Source organism: Dermacentor andersoni, chromosome 3, assembly GCF_023375885.2.
Source record: "Dermacentor andersoni chromosome 3, qqDerAnde1_hic_scaffold, whole genome shotgun sequence".
NCBI lineage: Eukaryota > Metazoa > Arthropoda > Arachnida > Ixodida > Ixodidae > Dermacentor > Dermacentor andersoni.
This window is the reverse complement of record NC_092816.1, coordinates 196537454-196550153: the sequence shown is the minus strand read 5'-3', so window position 1 is coordinate 196550153 and position 12700 is coordinate 196537454. Positions and strand designations below refer to the sequence as shown.

Here is a 12700-nt window from a genome sequence, read left to right as displayed (position 1 = left end):
GCAATGCTGTTGCCATGTCCGTCTTGAACGCCTTGTAAAATGCCTCGGTAATGCCATCCGGACCAGGAGATTTGCCCGAGCTTAGTTCCTCAATAGCCCTCTCAACCTCTTCCATACTAATATTCGTTTCTAATAAATTCGTTTCCTCTTTGCCTAGCGTCGGCATTTCTGCCAGAAAGTCATCCTCGTAGCCTAGCACCTTTGGCTCACGACAAGCAAACAAATCTCTATAGTAACTTTCAAATGCCGTCATGATAACTTTCTGTTCCCTGAATATCTTACCATTACATTCTATTTACAATATTTCATTTCCTCGAGCGTACGCCTTTTCATCTGACAAAGCTCGCTTTGTAGGTACTTCCCCCGCGAGATATTTTTCAGCTCGTGCTCGTATAATTGCACCTCTGTATTTATCCTCCTCTAAGCTTTCTAGTTTTCTTTTAATGACTTGCAGTTCCTGCGTCACCAAACCCGGATTAGCTGTTTCGATTCTCACCATGTCTTCGAGCTCCTGCCGCAGCCCCTGTTCATGTTTTTGAGCCTGATACTTCATATGCCCACCTCTTTCTATTGCGTTCAATTTTACCCTTTGTTTAAATAACTCCCATTTCTCTGCGGCACTGCGTAGAGTGTCATTAAAAAAAATAATGCATTTCTTTTTTGGTTTTATCTATGAACACGTCATCCTTGATAAGCTTGGCATTCAATTTCCATCTTTCCCATTGAAGTTTCCTTTTTTGCTTTTGGCCGATCTCGAAGGTAACTAAACAATGATCACTGAAAGAAACAGCATCAACATCGTAGTTCTGACACAAAGGCGCAATCTCCGAACACACATACACTCGATCTAGTCGTGCATGGCTGGTGCCTTGAAAGTGTGTGAAATGCTGGCGACTTCCACCTCTTGCGAACTGTGCCACATCATTTAAAGAGAACTTGCGCACGCATTCTTTAAGATACGCAGCACTTTCATCATTTACACTAGCAGTGGTTGAACGGTCTTCCTGATTAAGGACACAATAGTAGTCACCCAATACAATCAAACACCTCTCACAATCAAAATACATACTCAATTCGCGAAAGAACAAACATCTTTCATGCGGCTTTGTAGGTGCATAGACACAAATAAATCTAAATTTCGCTTCCCCGTAAGAAAGATCGCACAAAACAAAGCGTCCTTGCAAAGCAACTTGTAACCGTTTCAACGACAATGCCAACTGAATTTTTAACAAACAACATACACCCGGCTGATGTTCCCACCGCATGGCTCACGCATACATTGTACCTTAAAGAAAATTTTCCTACCAAGCCTTCGGTCGCCTCCTCTGTGCTAGCCTTCGTCTCCTGGACCGCAAGCAAATCTAGGTCTCTTTCTTGCATTATGGGTTTGACTTGATATTGCTTGCGTCTAGTCCCTAGACCCCGTACATTGAGCGTACCGACGCGTAATGGTGCAGGTATACTAATCATTGTGATTGTAAGCGCGAACCACCAGTACAACGGTAACCGTGGCTCTACCTTGCAGTGGGAATACCAGGGTATTACTTATCGCGTCCCTGACCCCGAACTGGTGACGATGACGCCGACCGGACTTCGGGGACATATTTATTGCCCTTGGCGCCAGCAACGCGGTGCCACTGACGCTCCAGGCGTTTAACCTTGCGTTCGGTGCTGTCCTCCGTCAACTTCGGAATGCCTGTTCTGGGACGCTTCCCGCGTCCCGCGGTCGCCCCTGTAGCGTCTGCTTGATCTTCGGCCGTAGTGATCTCGGTGCTGTCGCTCATGTCTTCCACTTCACTTGCTTGACTTAAGGGCAGTGGCTCTTGCGTGCCGCCTATATCGGCACGTTCCTCAGTTGCCTTCGTCAAGTCCCGACTGTCAGGTGCCGTCCCTCCAGTTTTCTCGGCGTCAGTCTCCCAGGTCTTGCCTTCACATTTCTGGGTGTTGCTGTTCGGGGCAGACCTTTCAGCCTACTCCACGTCCATTATGTTCTCTTGTACTTCTTCTGTTGGGAGAACCGTTTTAGTTACTCTAGCGTAGCTCCTTGCACAATCATTGCTTTCGTGTCCGAACGCCCGGCACACGCCACAACGTGGCGTCTGGCAGTCCCGTCGAATGTGTCCTTGCCTGCGGCACCTCAAACATAGTGGGTACCGGCCCGGGGCCACAAGAAGGACGGTGCCACTTCCCAACTTGAAAAGATGAGGCAGGTCATCAAGCTCAATACCTTCCTTAAATCTCATTCGCACGACTCTCGTCGTGGGTGTCGCATGTTCAAAACCGGCGACGGACCAGTTGTCGTTCGACACGTCAAGGACGTCACCAAAGCTGCTCAACGCTTGTCGAAAGCTCTCACTTTGGACAGCAAAGTCGACCCAGTGCACTTTCACGGTGACGTCTTTTTGGACGGGGTCAATGACAGCGCAGAAGCAGCCCTTGACCTGAAGTCCACCCGTTTTCACCAGAGCATCCTTGTCCGCCTTGCTGCGCAACTTGACTAGCCAGATGTGATTCATCTGGAAGGCTCCTATACCCGTGATGTTCTTGATGATACCAGCTTCCTCCAATGGCTCTCGAAAATCTTCCAGCCGATACGGCCTTCTTGCCAGGTCACCGTGCAAAAAAAACGCGCTGTTGCACGCTCTCGCCGGAAGGCAGTGTTGGCAGCAAAATCCTATAATATGAGGGCGCAGAAGAAAAGCTGTTGCCGCGGCCAACAGCGGCTGCCGAAGAACCTCGCACGGAGCGAGCCATCACGCGTCCGTCCTCCTCGAAAGCCAAACGCGGAATTACTCAGCCACGAGCTCGTTCCTTCAAAGCGGGACAAAATTGCCTCTAGTGAATGCGGTGTTGCCTTAGAAACGTGCTGTAGAAAGTTATAGTGCGGTGTATATCGGTAATTATGGCCATGTAACTTACAGAAGCCGCCGTTTCACGAGTAGCGAAGTAAGTTTCCGCTACATTTCTTCTGCGCTCTGCGCACACGCAGAGCTATCTCGCGGCTAACACAGAAACCCCCTCCTCGCAATGTACGGCGCTGCCCGAACAGGTGGCGCGCCACTCGCCCCATGATCGCGTCCGCGTTCATGGCGCGTCGGGGCCCGGCTATCTGTGCCGATCGCGACGTTTGCCTGGCGTAGCGCGTTTGCGTAGGCGGTGCGAACGGGGTGCGATAACGCTATCGCGTTCCACTCTTGAAGGCGAAGCTTAAGGCTGGCAAGATGCATCTTGCATCTCGCCGTTGCATCGATACTGGAAGATTTTGTAATGGGCACGCTGGTCAGGGAAATGTTTGTCGGCATACTCGGATTCGACGGATGACTTCCTCTTAGATGATTCACTGTAAGCCGTAACACTAGCATAACCCAAGACTACCACCAGCCATACTAGCAGCTGATCCGAGAATAACACACTATTGCTTCGCAATCACCAGGCTTAACCAAGCTAAGCCACGGCCGTTTTTTTTCTAGGCGGTTTTGGCCCAACGCCGTAGTAGACGCCGCATGTATCCACTCGGTACGGAGTGGCGGACGATGAGGGCATCGAGGCACCCTAGCAGCCGCCGGAGAAGAACGCGCCCCTCCATCGCCTGATCCCGGTGTATCCTGCTTCCATCCCGCGTTCCTCGTTCGCGCACGCGAGATTGAACCGCGGTCGCTGGCTCACCCTCAGGCGCTTTCACTGGCGCATACAGCATAGGAAGCGCGCCGACGGTTTTATCGCTCTTTGACTTTATACGGAACCTCACGGTGACGGCGACAGCGGAAATGTACCTTGAGTGTCCATATAATCGCTATCGCAATAATATTTATTTTTGAAGTCGGTTCTGTACAACACTGCAGCAAAAACTTCACACTTCTGCGTTGCTTGCGTAAATGTACCAGTTTTGTCTAACTGCGCATTAATCAGCTATGGGGTCTTCAACTCAATATTCGGAAACAGTAGTGCGGTATGCAACATGTCGCATAAAATATTGATATGGCCTTTTGTATATTATAAAGAAAGACCGTGGCTAACCTTTTCTGGAACTGCATATATCCAAGGAAACAACTATTGTGTGAGTAGAAAAAGAGTGCTTTCGTAGTGGGCTTTAAACACACACACACACACACACACACACACACACACACACACACACACACACACACACACACACATATATATATATATATATATATATATGTGTGTAGAGAGAGAGAGAGAGAGAGAGAGCAAATTGAGGAGAGACATTTGAATTGTCGCAACGACGCACTAGAGAGCTTGCCAGCATAAAGTTGAAACTCTGTTTATCGAAATGTTCACTACGCTCGAATTATTTCTTTAGATCGGGAAGTTCGAAAAATTGAGTAAGAGAGCTTTTGCTCCTTCGAAACCTAAAATCGAAATGTAGCGGCACCCACCAGGCATTACGGCATTGTATTTGCCGCTAACCCACTCCTGCGAGTGTAAAAATTGCCTGTGGTTTAGCTCTGGTTAACCCTAGTTTAATTGGGGAAACAACAGTTTCATGGCTACGCTTGTGGTTCCGAGACTTCTTGCACGTTCTCCCTCCGTTTCCTCGACACGTCGTCTATGCAGCGTCTCATTCCGACGTTTCTCGAGTCGTGCAGCGCGTTGTCTCTTCCTCGCTTCGTTCTGTTGTTGTTGCGCATCTTTCGTGCTCTCCATACCGACCAAATACACTGTGAGCGAAGCGCATATATATATATAGCCCCCCCCCCCCCGCGAGGCGACACCCCCTCTCCCTTTACGTCCAGCGGAGCAGTGAAGCGAGCGGCGACGGCACCGGCGTCGACCGCGACGCCTTCCGTTGGAGCGCGGCTGCGGCGTTGCTAGGCAATGGCGGCTCAAGGTCGTTCATCAGCCACGGCATACGGCAGGACGAGCCGAAATGGTTCGCTGGCTGGCGTAGTAAACCTTTCGCTTTCAAAGTCCGTAAGGGCGGCCCAACTACCGGCGCCCGAGTGCCATCTGGTACCTAAGAACGATAACGACTGCTGAGTCAGTTGTTCCGTGCATGGCCGCGGCGTGCACCCTCTTCAATGTAGAACTAGGGCTGTGACTAGGTGGTGGTGGTAACAACTTTGTTAACAATCCGGCAAATTCGTGGCCTGGGCCTAGGCCGCCCCCGAGGAGGTCCGGAGATCCTGTCTCCTCGCCGCCTCACGGGCTTGCTGGATGGCCCATAGTTGATTTTCCAGGTTTGAGCTGCGCAACGCGGCCGTCCATCGCGCCGCAGCTTCATCTGGGGAAACTGCATTTTCTTTGCATATAATTTAACATTCCCAGAGAATGTGTCTAAGAAATGCGTGAGCACTGCTGCATAGTTTGCAGTTATCATCTGAGTAGATGTCCGGATATATCCTCCTGAGATGGACGGGGTTGGGGAAGGTCTTTGTTTGTAGCTGCCTCCAGGCTACTGCTTGGGCCCTGTCGAGTTTGGGGTTGGGGGGCGGATAAACCCGCCTTGAGTTTCGATAAAATTTTGTAATATCACAGTATCTGGTCATTCTGTTCCTCTCTGTCCATGCCTGCGTTGGATTTCCAACCCCAAGAGAGGATCCTTCTTCGCGGGCGCGGAACGTGAGACCTCGCGCTACGCGGTGGACCTCCTCGTTGAGGTTGGGTATGGGGGTGTCCGGGTACGTGTGAGCCGGGAACCATATAATGTGTCGTTCCTCCGTCTCCTCGGAGGTGACATAGTTCGCGTTGGCTTTGAGTATAGCCTCAGCCTTCGGCGAAATTCTGCCTTGTGCATAGTTTCTGACCGCCGTCTGCGAGTAACCGAGTACGTATCTACAACTGGGGTTAACGATGGCTAGAGCTATCGCCACCTCTTCCGCTACCTCGGGGTTTTTTACACGTATGCCACAAGAACTGACCAATTGTTTCTCGGTATTGAGGACGGCCACTGCAAAAGCACGTCGATTATCGTATTCTGACGCGTCTACGTACAGCGCTTCCTTGTCCCCACCGAAGGCTTGGAGTAAAGCCTTGGCTCTACTCTCTCTTCGACCCTGATTGAATTCGGGGCTCATGTTCTTGGGTATATTCGCCACCTGCAGCTTTTCCCTGATCGCGCTTGGAAGGGATGTCTTGTCGCCGTGCTGCTTGTGATAACTTATCCCGAGTTTGTCCAGGATGCTCCTGCCCGTTCGTGTCTTCGCTAGTCTTTCGAGTTGCGAGATTTGGTGTGCCTCAATTAACTCTTCAAGCGTGTTGTGGGCGCCCAGCTGTAGCAGAAGTTCCGTGCTGGTGCTGTCTCGAAGGCCCAGTGCCATCTTGTGTGCTCTTCTAATGAGGGTGTTCAGTTTGGCATATTGGTCTGCGTACCAGTTGTGGTAGGCGGCCACATAGGTAATGTGGCTAATAATGAAGGAGTGTATGAGTCTGACGACTTTGGCCTCCCTCATACCCGGATGTCTGTTGGTTATTCTTCTGATGAGCCTCATCGTGTTCGCGATCTTAGTCTCCAAATGCCTGACCGTTTCTCCGCTGTTGCCGTTCAATTCTATGATGAGTCCGAGCACCTTAATCTGCTTCACCCTGGGTAGTTTTTGTCCGTCTTTGGTGCGTATGCAAATTTCTTCGTATGCAGCATGCTGGATGTAAGCCTTGGGGGGTCTTCTCCTAAGCGTCGGGCGGTAGAGGAGGAGTTCCGATTTTTCTGGCGAGTAGGCGAGACCGGTTCCGACGAGGTACTCTTCCACCACCTCCACCGCGTTCTGTAATCGCTGTTCGATTTCTCCGTCGCTTCCCTCGGACACCCAGATCGTAACGTCATCCGCGGGTGACTACGGTGCCTGTTTGTTTTAACGCGATAGGGTGGAGCGCACACTCGAACAAAAGCTCGTCTGCGTCTAAATTAGAAATAAATTACAGCTTTTTTACGTACTTATTTCTGAGAAACCTTCACTAATTGGGGTTGAATGTAAGCTAATTTCGTTAATTTGGGTCAATGACTACATCGAACCTGATGGCTACTTGCTGGGTAACTCAAATTTCTCCGTTAGATCGGGAACTTCGTAATGTCGGGTTTCGCTAGATGGAGCTTTAACTGTACCCTGAATTATGCAGTACACGACTGAGCTTGGCAGCCTTTCTTTGGCTTACAGAATTCAAGTAATGATATTACCAAAAAGACAACAGGCTCGGGCGATGTTGCCAAATAATGACCCAATTTCCAGCGACGCCGTTTCTTGAGCAGCTGCATTAAATGTTTCACATAGCGCATTTATTTATTTCAAATTTATTTATCTATGTATTTTATTTATTTATTTATTACGTACCTGTCACCAAGTGGGCAAAACAGTTCGAGGTCAATAGAGAAGGTCAACACATATCGAAGTTCAGCATAAATACTGTGCGGTATACGGCACATTGTACAATTACAGTATGCCAATATAAATGAAGGTACAGCGTTCCTTCATTCATTATTTCATAGTCATCATCATTTATGATCATCACCAGCATCATAAGCCTATGTATATCCACCGTAGGACAAATGCCTGTCTGTGCGATTTGCAATTATCCCTGTCTTGCACTAGCTGACACCAACTTGCGCCTGCAGATTTCTAAATTTCATCACCCCACTTAGTACACACACAAACACAAAAGCAAAGAAAGAAAACAAGGTATAAAAAAAGCTTTAGGCACATATTAAAGAAATTTGTAGCAGATGTCATTGTTCAACCACATTCATCGTACTTCGTGCGTCCATCAGTCATAATGTTCCCACCAATTTCACCCAATTTGTCTAGGCTTCTTTGTTGGTTCTACCAGTAGTGCTAGCTAAAGTCTACGACACTTATAAAGCACCCACAATGCTCTGGAGTGCTAGTATAAGTAATTTTCTGCAAATGACATGATTAACCCGCGTAATTAGATGTTTACTTACATAACGAAGTAAGCTGTCTCACGTTTATCAAAACATAATCAAGGTAGCTCCTTTAATTTACAAAGGACACCGGAGGAACCTCATGAAACGTAATAAGATGTGGAGAAAAGAGGCATTTCGCAATGATCTACGAATTGAATAACTATTCGGAAACGTTAAGCTTTCATCACATATAATTACACCATATACCCAATTCCCACCAATTATAAACATTGTGTGGCATAGAGTTCTCTGGACACATTGGGAAACATTGCAAATAAGCACCGTATCAGGCATTCAAGGACGCACAGGTGGTTTTTTTCACAAGAGCTGTAATAAATTCCCGCGCACTCGCACAAATTTGACATACGACACAACTGTATTATGTTTTTGCTGATTTTAATAGTTTTGCTTCGTAGGCAGTTATACTACTCTCAATAGAGCGGCCCAAACTTTGCGTTGATCTTAAAGCCTGCTGCTTACAATGCGCCGTGGTGCTTGCGTGCCTATATTACTGCAAAGGCCACAACTGACCCACCAGCTCTGAACGTTGCCTACTCGTAACAGTCACCTTACTCTCACTAAATGTGAACCACGTGCTGTTTATTTACTACGTGCCTTGCGGCAGGCATTATATAGGAAGAAAACGTTGCTTGAGTGGTAATTTTCAAAGCTCCTAATTAGGCCAAGGACATTAAAATGTTTTCCACACGTTACAATTACAATCCCCCACATATTTTCCATATGTGAACCTGGTATGACTTACATTTGCTTCAGCAAACATGGAAAGCTTACGGATAAAAACCGTAACGCGCATTTTATGTTTCGGCGATTGATCGTATTTGCAAGGCCCATATAAGTAAAGCTCTTTAAATGTTGCCCACTCATTTTCCATGAGATTGGCCCTATTCACTTGAAATATCAACTTTGGCGAACGTTGACTTCTTTGAGGACTTTGGGCCAACTTCCTACGCCATTAGTAAAGTACGCTCGTACATGCAGCGTTCTTGAAATCTTGTTATCAACGTGCACAGTTTCAACCTACGTCGCAGGTGACTGGCAACCTGCTTTTCATTTAAAAGACACATGAGGAACATACTTTGTTTAGTTCACCAAGGAGACAGGACAAATCAACTATGGCTCTCTTGTCATGCGTGGAAATAGGGAGCAAACGAATATTCTAGAAATAATATTGCAGTTTGAATTGTTAGGACACTTGACGCACTACCCAGCAATTATTTAGGATTTAACCGTTATGTCGCTGGTTATATTCCACTGCTTGTGCGCGACTGGGTGAGAGAGGAACAGAAAGAAGCATTTATTAATACAATGGAAAATTCAATATCCGTGTGTGCGTTTTTGGGCGTGTTCGCACAAGTTCGCACAGTTTGTATTCGTGCTTCTTTTTTGCTTATACGGAGAAAAACGTATAAATTGCGAGCTCAGATCATAAAATGTAAAATTAAAATGTAAGGTAAAACGTAAATCGTAAACGTGTGCTTGCAATCGCACTCTTGATGAAGGCCGGACTATGGCTGAAACGTCCGTAAAGTGCTGTTATTTTTCTACGTGCTCCTATGCTTTGAACTATTTCTGTGCCAGATCCTGTGACGCAATGCTTCAAAATTACACGTATTTGTGTGTGTGTGTGACAGCCGCTGTGGTGCTTCCGGCGAGGCGCCTAGATGAGATGAATCGTTTCGTTCCTCAAAAGGGAGAGCAACACGCTTTCGGGCATGGCAATCTCTCTGGGAAGAACGGAGTCGGCGACTCAACCAGTGGGTGTATGCTACGGCTTGTGCACCAGTTGGTGAGCGCCGCTTCTAATAATGATCATAAAATATCATCACCAGTAAGTAACACATCGCAGGAGAAGTTGTTAATCACTGTAGCATCGTCAGTTGTCTTGAATGGATGCTACGCCAATATTTTCGAAGCCACCTATGTAACTTAGAAACTTCAAGCTTTCCTTATATATAGCCCGTAGCATGCCGCAGATTTTCTTCAAATATAGTTGCCTCCTCGTTCGGTTCTCAAAGGGCTGCGGTGACACATTGCAAGTGTTTCATGTGACATCTTTGAAGAGGTAATATACGCGCGCTTAGGCATTTTTGATGAGCCCGCAATTACCCGACATGATCCTGGACATGCTGTTTATAATCATATAAATGTAAGCTTGGTGAATCGGCGACTTCTTTCATCACACCGTCATCAAGCGTTTTCGAACGGTTCTGGTCGCCTAACAGCTTCACTGTAAAAAGTGAGCATAAAGCACCAGGGAAAATGCAAAAAGCCTGTGCTTGCGCAAGAATGCACAGGTTGGGATGGGGTACAGTGGCAGCATATTATATACGCCCTTGAGTACACTCTGCATATATGAACACCTAAATTAAATGAGTGTGCAAATAAAAGGCTATCTGCGTTCGAATACCATATGAGGCTACTGACTTACATTTGTTCAGCAAGTTTATCAAATGGTATTCAAATGGCGCTATGACTTGCGTGCCATGAAAGGAGTAATAAGTTATCTTTAAGTAAGACGGCTTTTGGGAAGACGGAAACGAAAGTTTGCTTGTATAGGTTGACAATCCCTACTATCTTGCAAGCAGCTAAGAATTGCACATGTGCTTTTTCATGAAAAAGTTCAATTTCCTCCGTTACACGGAGCAATCAAGACTGTGCAATAAGTGCAGTGAAACGTTGACTCGATATCGCATATTCGTCGCGTACGAAGTCATCTGTATCTCATCACGAACCTCCTAATTCATATGCCAACTGTCCCATCGAACATAGATACGCCATGGGCTTGCGAATAACGCATTCTTTCACTTTACAGGTGGTTGGCAAGATTCTCGTCTTCAACCAGAAGTTCGTTTCCTACAGTGCGTCGGCAAGGTACAGGAAGCAAGGTCCAGCCGAAGCGGCAAAAGCTGGTGCTGTCGCCGTCCTAGTACGCTCGGTGACGCCATTTTCCATAGCGTCTCCGCACACAGGGTCCACGGAGTTTACCGAGAAAAGTAATCGCGTACCAGCCGCAAGCATAACGGTTGAAGACGCCGAGTTGTTGAAACGGCTGCAGAACCGAGGTAAGGCAGCGGGCACTCCTGCACCGATTTCCGGTCTGAGCGACTTTCCTTGCAGATAACGCTTACACAGAACAGAGATATATCATTCTAAATATGATCAGTATTGCCTAGCAAAGCTATTGATTATATTAATCTTCTTACCGCCTGGTTCCAGTTGCCGTCAATGGCGGAGCAGGAAACAACTCATAGAAGGAAACAGTCACAATGTAGCCTTCCTAAGGCCTATAGCATAGAAGAAATTATTAATAGGAAAAATATTTTTAAGCAGTTCACTGTGGTCACGGAGCAATGAGCAATTGCAGGCGGTTCCAAAAGAACGCAGCCCTCATCTCGTGCGCAGCTAGAGACCAGAAGCACATCGTCTTCTTTCTCATAGTATTCACAATACTGGGAGGCCAATCGTGCCAATCTCTTATCGGTCATTGAAAAAAAGAATATGAAGCAGCGAAAGACGTCATCCTTAATATAAATGGCATGAATTTTCAGCTCATGATCTCGTCCGTGCGACACATAAGCGGCTGGCTTAAAATGCAATCCTGTATGTTCGGCTTGATGTTATCGGAACTTGGAAAGCATTTTTTAGTGCCATAACACGAGCGTCATTTTAACGACAGAATAGAAACTTGTCGGATGCCTTGATTTAGTTATTGTTTCTAAATTGTTCATATATGCCGACACTGATTTATTTTTTTAATGAGCACGCATATGCTACAGTGAATAAACTTCTTTATGTTTTACTTTTGAATGTTTTAATAAAGCCCTTATTCCACTAACACTGACGGTTGGTTTGCTCGCCGAAATAGCACTGCGGTGTTCAGACACACAGCTTGAGTTTTCAGACCAACACGCGTGTTGCATTTATAAGCGCTTGCTACCGCACAACTGCGCCCATTCGTAGGTTGTTGAAAAGAGCATCGCTAACATATGCCTTGGAAATGCTTTAAAAAAGTCGTGCTATCACAAGATTTCCACAAGGCTGAAGAATCAATCAGAACGGTTATCTAAAGCAGGGCTTACGAATTGCTTGCAAGTTGCTGTAGCTGAGGGCTTACTGAAAAGATGTCGTCTAGTATATAGCAATTGGACATAAATGAACAGGCGCAAAACAAACGCAATAAAGCGGTTGTGCCGTACCTTTACAGGACGGCCCACTGTCTTAAAAAATTGCTTAGGTGTCCGAACACAAGGGTTGCTTTTTAAGCTCCAGAAAGAGTTAAGAGAGGTGTGTCAGTTCACAGACCCGTGAAGAAAATCTGCGGTTGCTGTACGCAGTGGTGAGAAGGACGCAGAGTTGTAGAGCTATCGCTGTCCTGCGGAAAGTGCATAGGACAAACAGGACGACGTGTTAATGATCGAATAAGAGAGCCTCATTTGAGCGTGAATAAATACAATGACTGTGACCTGTTTGTTGAATGTCACGAATTTAGCTGCCCTCGTTTTTTTTGCTGATTGTATGGTTGTGGCCGGACACAGAGATAAAGAGGTGCGGGAAATTTATTGAGGCGAAAGCTATCAATCGTAATGGTGAAAGCTGTGTGAGTGCTGAATCTATAGACCTGCTAGATAAAGAAAAAGCCGTTGTGGAAAAGATTGTTGGACATATTGATCACGTGTGGCGCTGCTGTGCATGGCGTGCAAAGGTGGAGTTTTGATGCGAAAGCATCAGACGACCCATTGAGCGCTAAAGCGGGCCTCTGTTGCCTCCTCCCCCCCCCCCCCCCCCCTCCGCCAAGCGAAA

The 12700-nt window shown here is 46.9% G+C and overlaps 1 protein-coding gene across 2 annotated transcripts in view; it reads left to right on the top strand.

The window, feature by feature from the left end:
- The window catches only part of LOC126524079 (carboxypeptidase Q-like), an 87061-nt gene that overhangs the window by 63885 nt on the left and 10476 nt on the right, over positions 1–12700 (top strand). For both annotated transcript variants that reach the window (XM_050172444.3, XM_055067284.2), the window contains exon 4: positions 10713–10962. In XM_050172444.3, coding sequence (XP_050028401.3) covers positions 10713–10962 — 250 coding nt within the window. The remainder of the gene's footprint in view (positions 1–10712; positions 10963–12700) is intronic.